This window comes from Gordionus sp. m RMFG-2023, chromosome 1 (assembly GCF_954871325.1).
Source record: "Gordionus sp. m RMFG-2023 chromosome 1, tfGorSpeb1-WG-v2, whole genome shotgun sequence".
NCBI lineage: Eukaryota > Metazoa > Nematomorpha > Gordioida > Chordodea > Parachordodidae > Gordionus > Gordionus sp. m RMFG-2023.
This window is the reverse complement of record NC_088775.1, coordinates 73,115,973-73,135,551: the sequence shown is the minus strand read 5'-3', so window position 1 is coordinate 73,135,551 and position 19,579 is coordinate 73,115,973. Positions and strand designations below refer to the sequence as shown.

Sequence of the window (19,579 nt, the reverse complement as noted above, 5' to 3'; positions counted from 1 at the left end):
AATTTTGGTATAATGCCAAAACCTTTCTGTTTTGCCTATAACTCACGAACGGTTCATTAGGGCACTTTAAAGTATCTGGAGGATCAATTAACACTCTACATTTTGGCACAATTTTGGGTAATTGATTCTCACTTTTTAAAAAAAATCCATTAACTTCACGTTTTTAAAACAGTTATAAATCGGTTGCGGTTAGTGATACCGATATCCGGTGTTTCAAAACATGTTTTTTTTACTTTCGGTTTTGGCAAAGTGCCAACACTTTCTTATTTTGCTCATAACTCAGTTCATTTCACTTCTTTCTGGATAGAAGATCAATTAACGAGCTACACAATGGTATAAGTTTCGGTTGATCCTCAAGTCGTTCCGCCAGCTTCAAAAATTCACACTTTTAATATTTTGTTGATATCTCACTTTCCTTTAATTCTTATGGCATTCCGTTTGAAGAATTCGGAGGATCAATTTAGGCACTAAATATTGGCTTATGATTGTTCGAATTTTAAATTTTGGCAAAATGCCAAAACCTTTCTATATTGCTTCTAACTCACGAACGGTTCAACTCCATTAAAGTTAGTGATACCGATATCCGGTTTGGAGATTATTAACGTACATATTAAATACTAAATAATTGCCTTCAAAACATGATCATTTTTATTTTTTTCCGGATAGAAGATCAATTAACGGGCTACAAAATGGTATAAGTTTCGGTAATTCATCCTCAAGTCGTCCACCACCTTCAAAATTCACACATTCCTTATTTTACTTATAACTCATTAGCCATTGTTTCCGCTGATGTCTGGTTCGAAGATCAATTAAGACTCTAAATATTGGCATAGATTTTGTTAATTGTTCCTCAAGTCGTTCCGCCAACTTCACGGACCTGAAATTTTTTTTAGATTGTCTGCCTCAATGTAAATATTGTATTATTAATCCTTTTAAATTGATAATATTTTATTTGAATAAAGTATTATATAAAAAAAGATATAAAAATTTGATGTTATATTATCTGCAAAAAGAAAAGTATTTTAAATCTAATTAATGACATTCAGTTACTATTATTAAACTTAATTTAATCGAATTTTCAAACGTCGATATTTTAGCCAAAAGCAAATTACCAAACCTTTGGCCACAGATGTCAAGAATGTTTAAATAAGATAATTAACTTTTAAAAAATACTTAATAATTTGTGAAATTAAATTTTTTATTTTTTGATTTGAAATATTGATTTTTATGGCACTGATTCAAAAAAAGAAGGTAATAATTGGATCAGTATCATCAGTTATCAAATCAAGCTTTTAGATATCAATTAAATAATAAATTTAAGCACCGGATAAGGAATTCAAAGTCTATTCTAAGGAACAGGTTTTATATTTTAAATTTTGTTAAAAGGAAAATATAATAAATTAGATATTAAAAAATAATCATGCCCCAGAACAAAAATCATTTGACAGATTAAATATTTTTCAATATCAATGTTGGGCAGGCTAAAAAATTGAGAATGAGCAAGCTGATATTTTCAAAAACCATGGATAGGCAGGTAAGCTTAAAAAATTGAAAATATAAATGTATTTTTTACAAAAATTATGGGCAGGCAGGTTTAACAATAGGCAGATAGAGCTGTGTTAAAAACCCACTCATTGCAGATCACTATTACTCTACTTTTGTCACTAATTATAATCTTAATTCTTATCCAGAAATTTATATGGTCCAACTTACAAAAAATGAGAAAGTAACAATCAAATTTTTTGGGTAATTTTTTATAATATATCATTGAGTCTAAAAAAATTATAATTATTGTATAAATTTTGGAATTAAACATATTTATTAATAATAAGCCATAAAATAAGAGTTTACATTATTATTATACAAGGGTTATTATAAACTTATAAATTGGAATTGACTTAAAATATTGCAATATATACATTTTGATATATTTAGTAGTTTAAGAGAGAGAAGTTAAAAATGAGATTTATTTTAAGTCTTAATTTCTTTATTCTCTTTTACATCATCAATTTTTTCTTCATGTTCTCCTGATCCTAATTCAGGTAAATCTAAAATAGAAATAAAAATATTTTCTAATATTAAATATATCACCATCCTCATCATCTTCTTCACTTTCAGGCATATCATCATCCTATATTTAGATATTTATTATATAAACAATTAATATAATTTACTAAATCTCCCAAATCTTGTTTCCCATCTAAACCACCCATCTTGTGCATCATCTTTGATAATAAATTATAACAAATGAATTTTATAATAAAATTAATACTGATTGCAGGTCAAAATCTCCAGCTGGACTAGCTGATTCTCCCATTTCATACTCTGAATCATCTTCATCTTTCCATTTTTGAAAATCTGTTCTAACAAATGGTTGCTAAATTATATTTATGGATATTGCAAAAATAGTATTTCTTACTTTTTTATCTTTTGTTAAGGATGGCCAAAATGGTCCTACTTCTTTTTTTGTAAGAACAAATTCAATATTTCTAGGGCGTATAGTATGTTTCGATTTCTAATTTAAATAGAATTAAACCAATATTTGTAAATATTAATACATCTGGGTCAATTTCTTCATAAAACTTAATATTAAAAGAATAAGGTTTATGTTCAGATCCACCAATTCCTCTATAATAAAATTTAAATATTAACAAAATAATCCATTTCATACTTGAATTTTAATTCATTTGTATTTAAATCAATTTCGGGATTTTTACAATCTTCGACGCAAACAGTTAAATACACTACATCAGATCTTTGGGCCCATAGAAGAGCTGGGTGAAGGAGCCTATATTAAAAAGGAATGTGGGTTTATCCTTTTGTAAGTTACTGTTTAAGCTTTAAATCTTCCGGAGTAGGCATATAATATTTTAATTGAAGGAAATCAAATTTTAAATGGTTGCTATATGGATAATATGAACCGAACAAATTTTCGAGAAAGACGTTACATGTATGTACAGTATTTATTAAATTAAATAGTTTAATATTTAATATTAATTATATTAAATAATTCAGATAAATTATTATATTTTGATAAAATTTTAAGAATAAGTGTTAATTTTAATAAAACCTTAACCTTATCTAATGTATAATGTTATTAACTTTCAGGGTTGACAAAAGGTACTAAAATTATATTCAAGGATACTTTTAAAACTTTTGTGTCTAAGATACATGGAAATTTTTAAAATATACAAGATATTGTATCTTTTTCCAAAAAAAAATGACTATGTTACAAGACATTAAACAATGAAATTTTATATAATTCAAAAAAAAACTTTTCTAATAAATGACTAATAATTATAATTAACTATTTAGAAAATTACCTGGATTGAATTAGAACATTTTATTATTTTTAAAATTATCCCATTATATTTTTAATCAATTTAGATAGTTCCATCGTTTTTTACAATTTATTACATTTCCTTTAAATATTTTTAAGTTAGATTTCTTCAATAAACCTTTTAGTGAGTTTGCAGTTTCTTGAGGAGCAATGTAATGCAGTATTTGTACCTGCTTGATTTATTGGCATAATTATTTCTGCAATATCCGATGAACTTTCATGACTCATGAGTCGGATAATTGAACGATCTCTTAGCTGATCTGCGTGTTTCCGCAATGTTCCTTCGGTTGTTTCAACAATGTATGAATATAACCCTGTCCTTTCTTTAATCACTCTCTTTCTCCAACTTTTGGTGTTTTCATTGTTTAACCACACAGGTTACTTTGTCTTTCATTTGCCTCTTCAATTTTATGTTATACTTTAGTCTTGTCCAGTTTTCAATTGTCTCCAAAACATAATCTTGGCAGGAGATCTCCCTTTTAGAGCTATGCTCCCCCAATCGAAAGGTTGTTAAAACCTGAATCAAAGCTTTTTCTGGATCAGAAATTGGCTCTATCGTTGCATCATATCGACTTTTCAAAGTTCGTATTGTACGCACAGCTAATCCATAAGTTTTCGGATGATAGGGTGTCAAACGTATATGACGTATTTTATTTAATTCACAGTAACGACGGAATTCTCCATATATGAATTGTCGTCGATTATCTGACAATGTACTTGGGTATTCATAACCTAGTAAACCATTTTTTTTAATCGTTAAATCATAGCATCAGCAAAGGTATTCTGCATTCGATCAATCTTCTAGGTATTTGGAGTAGGAATCGACATCAATTAACCAATATCATGAATTCACTGGTCTAGCAAAATCATTATGGATTCGCTCCCAAGATTCCTTACCAACAGTCCAAGAATACAGAGATACTTCTTGAATTCATGGTCTATTTTTCTGGCATCCATAGCATATTTTGATAAAATTTTATATATCAAAATCACATCTGGGCCACCAACAATACAATCTAAAAATATATTTCATTACATTTTCCCGAGGATGTCCCCGATAAATCATTCCTAACACTTAATTTCTTAATTTAATAGGAAAAACCAATCTCCCATTCCATTCTATAATATCACGATTGGTAGAAAGCTTTTCCCGTCGATTATATAAATTAGCAATTCCTTTATCTTTATGACGATCAAAGTTTCGCTAACTTTGCTGAATATGTATTGCTATTTTTTTAATTTTAAATCTTGCTTCGACTCTTTTCGTATAATATTTTCTGACAATTGCATGTCATCTAAATTAAAACTTCGAATCTCCAAAGCATGTTTAGAAAATTGATTCTCTTCCATGTCTAATATCGGAAGCCTTCATAAATTGTTGACGATTACATTTTTATTAACAGGTCTATATTCTATTGTAAAATGATAGAAAGCAATCTTCCAGGCCCTACATGTCAAACGATTATTATAAATTTTAGGTAGATCTCGTTTCCACCCAAATAATTGCTATAATTTGTTATCAGTTCAAAGTAAAAATTTTCTACCATAAATAAATAAATAAAATTTTTCAATACCATATAAAAATGATGTTCGAGCTTCTTTATTAATCGAAGTGTAATGTTTCTCTGATTCTAATAGAGTACGCAACGCGAACGAAATAGGTTCTGTCTTTTCGCCCACTAATTGATGTAACAAGACAGCCCCATATCCTGAATCAGATGCTTTGCATTCCGAAATTATAGGAAACTGCGCGTTATAATAAATTAACGTTTCCTCGGAAGACAATATTTTTTTAACCTCATCGAAGTTTGTTCATCTTTCGTCTACCGCCAAGGTACTTTCATACTCTTTAATCTATGTAATAGCGTCGTAGATTACGAATAAACGTTTATGAAAATTCACGAGTCCTAAAAAAGATTTAAGTTGTTGTATATTCTTAGGTTTTGGTGCATTTCGGATAGCCTTCACCTTTTCTGGATTAGGAAACCGAATTTTTTAATAATCACCCCTAAAAATGAGGGAGATGATAGACTCTATATTTTTTCTTATTTATACGCATTTTCTGAATCGATAAAAAGTTGGTTAATGATGCTTGGTACCAAAGGCAGTAACGAGCAAATAGCGATTTTACAATTTTTATTTTGATGGGTACTACCAATTGTGTATTTTTATTTTTTAACGATACGAATCAAAAACGAAACTAGTATATGTCCGATATGAAACTATTTTATAATTTTTTTAACAACAATGGAAAGCCATTTTGATTTAGGATTAAACGATAGTCAGGTAATATTAATATTTAGATAAATACATAAGATAATATAATTATATCTTATAATCTTTATATCTATAGATCAGTCAATACATTTCATGCAATTATTTCTTAATAGACTATCAATCAATACAAATGTGATACTTCAAACAATATTTTCTTAAATTATACTTATGCAATATGATTATACTTATTAAATATTTTGCAATATGATTATACTTATTAAATATTTTGCAATATGATTATACTTATTAAATATTTTGCAATATAGATTATACTTATTAATTTTTTATGATTCATAGACAAATAATAAATAGATGAAATACCTTTGCTGAGGCTAAATTTTTTAGAGAAGTAATAACAAAAACTTAAGTTTGTCTAATTATATAAATTTAAAGATGTAATAACAAAATTAAAACTTAAGTTTGTCTAATTATATAAATTTAAAGATATAATAACAATCAAAACTTAAGTTTGTCTAATTATATAAATTTAAAGATATAATAACAATCAAAACTTAAGTTTGTCTAATTTTATAAATTTATAGATATATAACAAAACATAAGTTTGCCTTATATAAATTTTTATAACATACTAATGATTACTTTTAATGTGGTTCACAGTTATTTTTGTATAAAATAATATGCTTGATGACTATCTCATTAATTATTTTATTAATCACAGCTAGAATATGTTTGCACAATACAGTATACTTTTACTGGATTTCAAGTTAAGACAGCTCTATCAGATCAGGGCCAAACTTTTTTTTCTTAACTAAGCTGCAAGACAATTATTACTTTTTGTGTAAGATTCCATGATTTTCCTTATATTATTCTATTAATATCTTCTGTTTTCATTCAATTATTAAGGTTAATTGTTGGTACAAGTATAATATCATTTGACACTTAACCATTTATTAAACCTAATTTTAATATATTTCTTATTTTTTTAGATAATAAATGGAATATTTTAGGCTCAGATAAAATTATAAAGATATCTTAGACTGGGCTATTTGTTAAAATTTATACATCATATGACAAATCAATTTTGATAAAAATGCTAATTTGTAATCACTTGAACAAAATCTTGATTTTAAAATTTACATGTTATTTTAATTTTATTAAAATCATTTCTACAGGCAAGAAATTAAAATTAACAAATATTTTAATGTTTTACTCCAGAATGGAAACCTCAACTAATACCCAATAGGCCCTTTATGTAGTAGAAAAAGGCATAAATATAAGATTATATATCATAATGGTTAATTATTTTAATTAAACTTTATTATAATTTTAAATCAAAGATGTGCTAATATTTGTAATTTTCTCAAAAAATAATAATAAACACATAATTTATTTATTCTACTTAATCATATCATATAATTTATTATAATTATACATTTATTTAAAAATATGTAATATAAAAAAATATATATTTATTTCTTTAAAAAGCATAATGTTTTTATAGAATTTCAGAATTTTCATCTTGATTTTTGAAGGAATTTGTGGTTACAATTTTTGACAATTGATAAGTTGGTAAATTTGTTTTATTTCTTAAACCTATAAATAAAAAGTAAGTTATAATAAATTTCATATTTACTTAAAGAATTAAAATATTAATATGATATTGAAAATAATTTAGTTACCAGAGTTTTGAATAACATCTATTGCTTTGGGGGTCCCATATTTTGAAAGTGATTGATTAAATTTACAAAAACAGGTTGCAACTCAGATACTGCTATTCTATTATTCTTTGGGAGAGAAGCTATAAAAAATACAATAATGCCATAATAAATATATATTTTACTGAGAGGATTTTTGTTCATTTTATTTTCCTTGCCTAAATAAAAATATTCAAAAGATAAAAGATAATTTAGTTACCAGAGTTTTGAATAACATCTATTGCTTTGGGGGGTCCCATATTTTGAAAGTGATTAAATATTTAATAAGTATAATCATATTGCATAAGTATAATTTAAGAAAATATTGTTTGAAGTATCACATTTGTATTGATTGATAGTCTATTAAGAAATAATTGCATGAAATGTATTGAATGATCTATAGATATAAAGATTATAAGATATAATTATATTATCTTATGTATTTATCTAAATATTAATATTACCTGACTATCGTTTAATCCTAAATCAAGATGGCTTTCCATTGTTGTTAAAAAAATTATAAGCTAGTTTCGTATCGGACACATACTAGTTTCGTTTTTGATTCGTATCGTTAAAAAATAAAAATACACAATTGGTAGTACCCATCAAAATAAAAATTGTAAAATCGCTATTTGCTCGTTACTGCCTTTGGTACCAAGCATCATTAACCCATTAATGGTCAAGATTTTTCTAGTGGATAAAAATGCTCAATTTTTTCAAATTATATTGATTAATGCTCAAATATGATATTCTAAAAAAATCAGCCAAAAAAAATAATCCTAAATAGAAAATCTAGCCTGGTGCATATATGCACCGTTAACCATTAAGAGGTTAAAAAAGATAAAAATTATATAAAATACTATAAGATCAAAAAAACAACAAATATCTTTATTCTTTTTTTGTAATTTATAATAAAAACGAGAAAATGTTTATATATTATGAAAATCCTTGAAACATTTAATATGGAGTGCGATTTGACATGTTTGGCACATATATCTTGAGTGCGTATGGCAATATCTGCATCTTCGTCTTTTTCCATCTATAATTTTGGATAAATAATGTCCAGATGAATCAATAGGGTTTTCACACTGTAATGCAAACTAGCTGGCGTGACCTGTACTTGAATTTTTTTCAATTTTTACTGGCGTTCGAAGGAGGTAGTTAGTAACTTCTCGTCTAAATGCAAGCAAACTCTTCTTGTCATCTCGATTCACGAATTTCCAGATTTTCCATGAATTTACCAAAGCTACATCAATAAAATTGGTGAATATTGGCCACCACCATTTTTTTCCTCTTATTTTTATTCTATATGTAGATATTAGATTACCACATAGATCAACTCCACCCATGTGTTTGTTATAAGCAGTTACCATATTTGGCTGAGGAATTTTTATTTTAGAAGATATTTTCTTAGAATACCTTGAAACATTAGAAAGCAAAGAGATAGTGTGGCATGTCGATGCAACGGTCACCACCGAATTATCATTCCAACGAACTACAAATATTTCGTTTAATTTTTCAAACCTATAATCATAATATCCTCTTTCTTTTTTTGCTACAACCTTTATAGATTCAACTGGGCAATGCTCTATTCTATTGTCCCTCACAGTTCCAGTTGCAAAATATCCCATTTGTTTTAAGTATGACAAGAGTTTAAATGATGTAAAGAAATTATCAAAATATATTTTATGATAATTTGGTTTTTGCAATGCCTTTAATAATTTTATGATTACATTTCCACCTAATCCATATTCATATTTATTTTCGCTTTTTCCTTGATATATATCAAATGAGAATACGTAACCGTCGGAAGAGGCCAATATCCAAGACTTGTATCCGAATCTAATTGGTTTTCCTTTTATGAACATTTTGCAAGAATGTCTTCCTCGATATGGTATCATCTGTTCATCTATTGATAAATGATGTTTAAAAATTCCGAATTGCTAAAATTTATTATTCAATATATTAATGTAAGGCCTAACTTTATAAAATCTATCATGTATATCTATTTTAGTATTGTCTGCCAAATGGATATTATATTTCAAATTTCGAAATTGTAATTGGGTCATTGTATCCCGGATTATTGGAATAGAAATATCGCTGTCATTAGACCAGTACATTCTTTCTTGTGGGAGAGAATGATATCCAGTAAATAATAGAATTCCAATAAATCTCTGAATATCTTGGATGGTTATGCATATGTTAGGTCTATTCATTTGTTTAGCATAAATATTACTTTGTTCTACAATTAGGGAATATAAGTCTTCGTCGAAAATTAAACAAAATATATCTGATGGACTTTTACCATGTAAATCATTTTCAAGTTTTATTACATCTTCCTTTTCTCCATTGAAAGGGCTTGAAGAATATATTGCATCCGTTTTTCTCCATTTTAAATTGTGAGAAATTCGAGAATAGCTTCTTGTAGAATATGGTTCTGGAAGGTCGTCATCAACTGAATTATGAATCTCCAATTCTCCAGCTGTATCTGAAGGCAAAACTCCGACATTTGTTAAGTCATTTTCATCGAAATCTTCTTCATCACTAACTGCAGAGGGGTTTGGCGGAATTATAACCATATCTCTTTCTTCAATTGGTTCCTCTTCAAAAAGTTGAGCAAGCGCTTGTTCAATTGTTAGAAAACGTTTCATTAAAAAAATTTATTAAAAATTAAATATCTAGACAAATTATTTTCGTAGAATCTTGATTTTTTTATTAGTCATCTATTATTTTGATAATTTTGATTGAATTGACAAAACAGGTGCATAATATTTTATATAAATAAAATAAAATCTTCAGAAAGGAAGAGGCTAAAAATAATTTTAAACTTTTGAATATTTATGAACCTAATAATTTCATATAATTTGATCGGGATAAAAAATTATAATAGGAACAATATATTATTCGATTTAATCTCAGGGGAAAAAAATTTTTTTAAATTATTTTCAAAAGGTCTTTTTTGGGTATAAAATTTTTTTTAAAAATTCTTAAGGGGCTCGAGCCACCCACCCCTCCCCTTCCCACCCTTAGTGACGGTAGTGGTTTTAAGTATAATATAAAAAATTATAACTCATTATGTTATATTTCATTTGTTTGAATTTTTTTAAATAATATATACTGCTAGATGGTTAACGGTGCATATATGCACCAGTCAACTTTATGTGGTTACCTACTAAAATATTAATTATTTAAAAATTCAAAAATGATTGATAAATATTGATATATCTATAAAGAATATATACACACTAGTTTTCATCGAAATAATTTTATAATATGCTCGTGAGATCACTTAGAAAATTTTGCATTTTAGACCTCATAAATTCGCAAAGTTTGAGGGTTTCTTAGGGGCATAAAAAAATATTTTTTTCATATTTTTCTTTTCCAGTTTTGAAGTACAATGTCTGAACTATATAAAAATCTTTTTTATTATTTTTAAAAAAAAACTACTATGTTAAAATAAGGTATATAGGAGGTGGTGCATATATGCACCGTTAACCAGTAACGAGTTAACCTAAAAAGTTACGAAGTGGTCAAGAAAATGGATGTATAAATAATATCGTAAACGAAATTTAAATACCTCAGAATTTATTGCCATCTTTTCAGTAATGTTATATATCATTTTTTTAAATTTTGGTCAATCCAAGTAATTATAGTTGTTTATTTTTGATAAAAATAAAAATAAGATGGCGATGAATTAGGAAATTTAGAATGATTGAGAAAATAATAAATATAAAGAAATACCTTTTAAATTATATTGTATGTCTTATTTTAAAGGTTACTTGGAAACATTAAGGTTCTTACCTTGTGATGACTTATTCTATAAAATTGACACACAACAATCCCTAGCAAGATTCAAATCTACAAACAATTGCTCATTTTTTATATAAATATTTTTATATAATTTATGTTGAAATTTATAAATTATATCTTTTGATATTTTTTTTTGAAATTTAGAATGATGGAGAAAATAATAAATATAAAGAAATACATTTTAAATTATATTTTATGTCTTATTTTAAAGGTTACTTGGAAACATTAAAGTTCTTATCTTGTGATGACTTATTCTATAAAATTGACACACAACAATCCCTATCAAGCTTTAAATCTACAAACAATTGCTCATTTTTTATATAAATTTTTTTATTGAATTTATGTTGAAATTTATAAATTATATCTTTTGATATTTTTTTTAAATAAAGAGAGTTTAGAAAAATAAATTACTCTTAATGAGCTCCCATAATCTTCTTAATTAATTTACCTATATTAATATAATTTTAAAAACTTATAACCATTTGGAAAATATTTATACCAATTTCTAAAAGACTCTTGAGATTTTCTTATGGTTCTTCAGAGTTTCTAGAATTACTTCAAACTGGTCAAATTATGTATTTTGGCAAAATTTTTGCCATTAAAATATTCATTATGAATTTTAACATTTTATTAAAGCTTATTTGATGGCAATTTTTTTTATTTAAAAAATGATATTCATGTTATATACTAAATTTGTAATATAGTCATTTTTGAGTTGATGATTTAAAAAAAAAGATTAATTCAGATTTTAAAAAAATTTCCAAATTTATTTTTAGAATTTGGGAAAAATTGTACAAGCAATACAAATTAATCTAAAGTAAACATAATAATTGGTGTGATTATATGGTGTTGTAATCGAATGTATATAAAAATGGTATGATTAAAAAAGATATCTTTATTCTATATATTTATTTATAATATGCTTAAAATAGGATAAATAAAAAGAAATATGCATAAAAACTAGACAAATACAATAACTAAAATACTTTTAGTAAAATTATCAACATTTGTAATTAATCTTCAAAATCAATAACATTAACAATGGGATCGAGAATTGTTAATATAAATGTTTTTTATATTTCTATAATCATATTTAAATAGCGGATACATTTGTCAGCAAAATGAAGTTCCATAGTTAGCATACACCATAATCGGGGTATTGAGAAATGTGTCAACACTTTGCATCATTACCCATTCAGCATTCTTATTTACCTTTTCTATTATATACTGTTGCACATCATCTTCACATGTAGACCTTAAGCATAATCTAATATATTTTTTTGCAGCATCAGCAAGACCATATGTGATCTAGTCAAACCATAGGAGTCTTGTTTTCCTGTAATCTCCATACTTATAGATCTAATTATTTTTTTAAAAAAATTAAATGTTACTATCTAAAAATCAATTATGCTTTAAAAAAAATAATGTTCTTTTAAACATGGATAATTATTTTATTATACTGGTTGTTATATAGCGCAAATTTTATATATCGCATTCATTTAATTAACACAATTAATATTAACTTCACTCAATAGTTTTACTTAAATTGTTTAATAGATTTTTGTATATATAAAGAATAAATTTTTTGTATTTTTAGTTAAATATCTTTTAAAATATATTTAATAAGTAAAAGTCTTGAAATCACTTTCTCAATTTTGTTCTTCTCCCTGCCAACTTTAACATGAAATCAAAAATACAAAAAATATCAATGGGTAGGTCATCAAGAAATATAACTGTTAATTCAAATATTTTCTAAGGTTATCTAAGTATTCATATATGTTAATTATGACTGATTTATATTTAAATTTTATATTAAATTTATTATTAAGTTATATTGGAATTTTATAATAACTTTTTTCTTTTTTTTACATAGATATTATGAAAATTGTAATTGTAGAGACTACAGAAATTATAAAACTAATAACTTTAGAGGTCATAACTGTGAATCCCATGATAAGAAAAATGTTCGTAATAAATTTTAATAAATCTAATAATGAGAATTATCATGAAAATAGAAAATTAGACAATAAATATGAAAAAGAAACACATTATAATAAAAGAAATTATCATTGTAATTGTAAATCTTAGTAACAAAAATTGAAAAAATTGTATTAGAACCAAATATTCAAAATGAAAGAGATTCTTATAAACTAAAAGAGATAAATTATATAATAAAATTTGAAATATTCGTGATTATAGAAATTAAGCAAATAAACATTAAAGAAAACAATGAATTATTAAAGAAAATAATAAAATTAAAAAAACTCTTATAAGTACACTAAATGCGATAAAAAAAATAGAGACTTATAAATTTGAAGACAATTAAAAGTATCATTTTAGTTTTAGAATAAAATTATTGTAAATTAAAATCTCCACCGTTATCTTTCACCACTGTTATCACCGATAACTCACAATGATATATAAAAAAATCTCATATATATTGTGCATATGCCGATAAATGACACACACAAAATTATGACACTGAAATGTACCAAATGATGATTAAATGGATGATTCAACTGGGAAGGAGAATTACTAAACTTAATATCAAACTAGACGAATCTATCATGGATAATGGAGTTGTTATAAATGGAAATGATTATTAAAATTGGGTATATGAACTTACAAGAACCAATATGTTAGTTAGACAATAGGTTATGAATTCTATAGAGTAAAACCAATGACGATTTTTAAAATATTCTTAATCCACGTAAAAAAAAAAGAAGTTATTAAAGAGTTGTGTAAAATAACTTAATAAATTAAATATAAATCAGTCATAATGTACATATATGAATACTTAGATAACCTTAGAAAATATTTACTTAATAATGAATTAAGAGTTAAATTTCTTGATGACCTACCTATTGATTTTTTTCGTATTTTTGATTTCTGGGATTATGACCAAATGTGGGAATTAACTGAATTACCTAAAGATAAATTCTTAGCTATAATTAAAAAATATTATGTAGATAGGCCATATTTAATTCAATTCCCGGATCATCATAGATTTTATATTGACAAAATTCAGTCTAAAAAAAATTATAATACTAGTGACATAGGTTATTATGATAATAATAGAAATAAGTATAACAAAAGAAATTATAACGATTATAAACCTAATGAGCATTTTAAAAACAACTTTGGACTAAACTTTGTTAAAAGATATATTAATTGTATTAAAAATTGCAATGAGGCAGCGGAGGGATATGTTAAGGTTGGCAGGGAGAAGAAGAAAATTAAGAAAGTGATTTTAAAACTTTTATTTAATAAATATATTTTAAAAAATATTTAACTAAAAATACAAAAAATTTATTCTTTATATATACAAAAATCTATTAAACAATTTAAATAAAACTATTGAGTGAAGTTAATATTAATTGTGTTAATTAAATGAATGCGACATATAAAAATTTGCGCTATATAACAACCAGTATAATAAAATAATTATCCATGTTTATAATTCCACCCTCTAAAGGAACCCCGCCTAGGTTCTCTTTAGACGCAAATCTTTCGTGTTCAAGGAGTTTCCCATCTATTTTGATCATAAAATCTGTCATAGTTTCGTCTTGGAAAATGAAGTTATTTTGGTTGTTAAATCTTTGGTTGCCATAATATGCTCAAATATGCCATGCTTGTCTAAACTGATGTTTGTAATTATTATCATAATGTCTGTTGCTCTCAATATATGGCATCATCTGGGTATTGTCATATTTAGTAAGGTTTTGTTCTTAAATTTTCTTATCTTGTCTTACTCCCTCCAATCTTCGAAAAATGGTTTAATATTATTATCATTGTTTGTTATTAAATATATATACGAAGATTTTGAATGATTTTAGAATGTAGGTATTATTGAATAACGTCGTAATAGAATAATAATCGTCGAGTAATCGAAATAGAATTAATTTAAAGAATATAGAATTTGATTAAGAATAATTGAAGCAGAATAAATTTATCAAATATTGAATAATCGAAATAAAATGAATGATTGGTGGCGTTTTATTTTTAATTTATTTTATATATATTGCGTTTTAGATAATAGCGTTTTACGTTTCTCAATTTCGCGTTTTATAAATAGATTTCATAATGTATTATTTTATATTTATTTGTTAAATATAGGAATTAATAAATTAAAATATTGGTTATTGAATAGTAATATGTTTTAAATTTATATAACCTTCATTCATTATATTTATTCAAATAGTATTCTTATTTTTTTTGTTATGAATTCAAATTCAACTTATATTACTTTTTATTTTTCCTAACCTTACTTTTTGTTTTTTTGTTTAATCATATATTATAATTTTATATAGTATATATATAGCATGTGTATAAAGAGAAAAAGTTAGTTAGTTAATAATAATAAAATATATTTTTACTTACTCGCAGGTATAGCCTTTCCTTCGTTCTTTGCATTATTTTATTTTTTTAATACAGCGTTTTAAATTTTTTTTAATATTATATGTATTTTTAATAAAAGATGATATGTACGTCTGTACATCCATCTCTCTCTTCAGAAATTTAAACTTCGTGCCCTTATTTCTTAAAGCAAATAATAACTCAAAATTACTGTTTTCTTTTATCTTCAATAAAAATAATGTTTTAAAGTAGTCATTTTACACATGTTTTGTTCTTTAAACATAATTTAGATTTCATTGTTTTTAAATTTTAAATTTGGAAAATTCGTCCACTTTATCATTAATTATATAAGGTAAATGTATATTTGTATTGTCTATTCTCTTGATTTTTTGATATTTGTAAGTGTCAAGCTTTAATGATTTGGATTCTATTTTTTTTTTAAATTTTGTGTATGGGAATTTCATCTATTTCATTTTCACTAATTTTTTCAATACTAAGATTTATATCATTATTTTTACAGTCATAATACTCTTTTAAAATTTCACCATGTGATCTTATGGGTATATTTATATTTTCATCATTTTTATCTTTAGATACTAAAATTATTTCAAATGTTATTATGTCGACAAAAATTTCCTTTAACTTATAAGTATTAATTTTATGTTTATCAATATTTTTATTTATAAGATTTATATCATTACTTTTATAAAATAATTTTAGCCTTTTCAGCCAAGCATTTGGAGATTCAAACTCCTCATCTGTCGATATGGCCCTAACTAAATTAAAGATGTTATCAGGTAAATTAATAGTTAATAGCATAGCCACACATCTACTGTTGAGCTTATTATCTTTAAAAAAACTCTCAGCCTTAGCAATATAAAATTGCATGTTGCCGCTATACTCCGGAAAAGATAATATCATAATATTTATGTGTTAATTTTTTACAATATTTTAGAGATTTTATAATTAAAAATTTTAATTATTTTTCACTTTTTCAAATTAATCATTTCTTACGTGTTTTTAGAATATAATAGAACTTTTTTTTATCTAGTTGTCTATGTTCCAGTAGCTAAAATCATATTGTCTGTGGATTTAGAATATTTTGTAAGTCATCATAGCCCAATTTTAATTAGTTCGTCTAGTTTGATATCTATTTTAACAATTCAATTCTCCTGCCATTGTTGATTTATCCATTTGATCATCATTTAGACGATTCTAGTGTCATAATCTAAATTATTTATTGCAGAAAAAAAAATTTAAAAGATTTTAATATTATAAATTCCGCTGCCACCATGTTAAGGTTGGCAGGGAGAAGAACAAAATTAAGAAAGTGATTTTAAAACTTTTATTTAACAAATATATTTTAAAAAATATTTAACTAAAAATACAAAAAATTTATTCTTTATATATACAAAAATCTATTAAACAATTTTAATAAAACTATTGAGTGAAGTTAATATTAATTGTGTTAATTAAATGAATGCGATATATAAAAATTTGCGCTATATAACAACCAGTATAATAAAATTATCCATGTTTAACATGTTCTGAATTAATATAGGATATAATCATTAAAATTTAAGGTAAAGAAAGAAACAAAACCATATCCTATGAATATTTGTATAAAATAATACAACTATGATTTATAAAATATTAACTTATATAATCAGGCAAATTTTTTTATGATTTTTAAATTACCAGTAAAAACAATTCCCATGTGGTTGAATTGTTTCCATCTGTGATGGAACAGTTAGCACCCTTCCAATATCTTGGGGGACTTTCCTTTTTACTGACACTAAATTTTAGAAGCATATTTTCTCTAAATATTGGTAGTTGGATTATAAAAATGTTTAAATGTATGTTGAATGATTTTAATGAATGTGTCATCTATGGCTTTAAATATTTTAAAAAAGTAAATTAATCAGGATTTTTAATAATTACAATTAACTGTAAATAATAATAATTTTTTAACTTTGAGTCTGAGTGTACAAAGTCTACATCTACTAGGTCACTTGAAGATCCTTCAAAAGGTGTAAAGAAGATTTTTTTATTATCTAATTAAAAGGTTATAAATTTGTCTATATCAACCAGAGTTGTTAAAAGATACTTTTTAAATGGATCTAGATACAGATACATAGTCTCAAAAGTTATCTAGATACAGATACAGCATCTAAAAAGTTATCAAGATACAGATACATTTTTTATTATGCTCTTATAGGTTTGCATAAACCTAAATTAATATTATATTGTGAAAAGGTCATGGTAAAGCAATAGAACTTCTTGTTGGTTCCTCTTCTTCATCGATATAGATCTAAATAAATATATAAACTTAAAAATTTAGTTATAAAATAAAATTTACCATTTGTATGGTTTATTGATAAACTCGGACATAATATTTAAATTAATGAATATTTATATATATTTTTTATATATAAGTTTTAATATTTTATGTATATATAATTCTTTATTATAGTATTAATAAATATTAATATATAATATATATATATTTATTTATTTCATAAGCTCATATGAAATGAAATAAATTTTACAGTCAAATATTTTTATTTATAATAAAAAAAGGGGTATATAAAATGTATCTTAAAAAGTATCTAAAAACAGATACAGATACCTCTAAAAAATATCTAGATACAGATACCTTTCTAAAAAATCTATCTAGATACAGATACTACATTTTTATATCTAGATATTATCTAGATACTTTAACAACTCTGATATCAACAATATACCTTTGGTAAGAACTAAGAACTATTGCGAACATCATCAAAAAATATTGGTCATTAACTTCGTTTATTTAACTTCGTAACTTTTTATCGATTCGGAAAATGCGTATAAATAAGAAAAAATATAGCTTTTATTTCTTGCTAATACACCATTTAGCGTAAGTCTATCATCTCCCTAAAAATGATGCCGATTTTTGTGAAAATCTAACTTTCGTCATTTTCGCCCTAAGACCAGCCGTCTATAATCTTTCTAACACGATTGACTATTTTATGTGTTTCTCATCGTTTCGACCAGAAATAATTAGGTCATCCAAGTAGACACCAGTCATTTTATTTTTTATCAACTCATTCATATATCTCTGGAATATAGTAGGTGGACTTGCCAATATAAAAGGCGATCGTCGGTAACGTAAATACCCCTTATGAATCACTATCGTTAGGAATTCCTGAGATTCCGATTTTATTTCCATCTGTAAAACGCATCTTTTAGATTAAACACTGTAAATTTATTACCACCTTGAATTTTCTCTAATAAATCTTCTAAGGTAGGAATAAGATGATGGTCATACAATAAACACGGATTAAGCGTAACTTTGAAATCAGTGCAAATTCGAATATCGCCATTACTCTTGCGACACGTTTACAGTTGACGTTGATCATTGTACCCTAATTGTAGTCGTGTCATTCTTTTCGATAATTCCCGCAGCCACTAATCGATCTAATTACATTTCTATTGCTTTGCGAATTAGAAATGGTATCCTACGTGCTGGAAACGATCTTGGAATAGCTGTATCTTTTAATGTATTCGTACCGCAAAATCAGGTATATGTTCCATCTTATCATCAAAAATTTATTGATGTTTATTAATTTATTAACCAAATCTAGAATTCTAGAATCTAATGTTATGAAACATTTTTCTTTGTCGATAGTGTTGACCGAATTGCGCACTTGTTTAATCATAACTTGACGAAGCATTCCTAAATTGAATGCTATATAATCCGAAAAGAGGCATTCCAGTTGTGTTCATTATTATCACGGCAGGGTCCTTGTCCGTGATCCAATTCTAGCATTAACTTTGGTTGGTCTTGCCCTTAGATGATCACCATATGCAGTCAATGGAATGGTTTTAATTTTTGGCCGTCCAATACTTGTACATATATCAATTCCGATCAATGATGCTTATGCACCAGTATCAAAATCAAATCAATATCTAACCCATTTATCTCTGCAGTTAGTTTTGATCGATTTTTTCAATTTTGTTGAATCTTCCATATATAAAAGAATAGAATCTCTTGATGACACTCTTATATAATTTAAATTCTCTGATTTTCAACAAACTGCAAAATGACCAATTCTTTTACATTTGTTACATGCCGCATTTTTAGCTGGACATTTCTCTT

At 25.4% G+C, this 19,579-nt stretch overlaps 1 protein-coding gene and 2 long non-coding RNA genes across 4 annotated transcripts; 1 reads left to right on the top strand and 2 right to left on the bottom strand.

Moving 5' to 3' along the window:
• Positions 1–1,252: 1,252 nt before the first annotated feature.
• LOC135931113 (uncharacterized) lies at positions 1,253–11,122 on the top strand. 2 transcript variants are annotated; one of them, XR_010572942.1, is made up of 4 exons: positions 1,253–1,359; positions 1,405–1,534; positions 1,589–1,746; positions 11,047–11,122. It is a non-coding gene; the product is annotated as an uncharacterized LOC135931113 (long non-coding RNA). The 2 variants fall into 2 exon arrangements; XR_010572941.1 differs by lacking the exon at positions 11,047–11,122 and having other exon boundaries at positions 1,589–1,877.
• On the bottom strand, positions 1,827–2,964 carry LOC135931111 (co-chaperone protein daf-41-like). The gene is made up of 8 exons (XM_065467994.1): positions 2,831–2,964; positions 2,672–2,788; positions 2,559–2,628; positions 2,420–2,515; positions 2,273–2,377; positions 2,175–2,225; positions 2,092–2,131; positions 1,827–2,048 (listed from the first exon to the last, which is right to left on the bottom strand). Exons 1-8 carry the CDS (start codon positions 2,860–2,862, stop codon positions 1,972–1,974), a joined length of 588 nt encoding a protein of 195 aa, XP_065324066.1. The 5' UTR covers positions 2,863–2,964; the 3' UTR covers positions 1,827–1,971.
• On the bottom strand, positions 6,978–7,965 carry LOC135931112 (uncharacterized). The gene is made up of 5 exons (XR_010572940.1): positions 7,737–7,965; positions 7,493–7,669; positions 7,419–7,451; positions 7,258–7,376; positions 6,978–7,171 (listed from the first exon to the last, which is right to left on the bottom strand). It is a non-coding gene; the product is annotated as an uncharacterized LOC135931112 (long non-coding RNA).
• Positions 11,123–19,579: the final 8,457 nt, after the last annotated feature.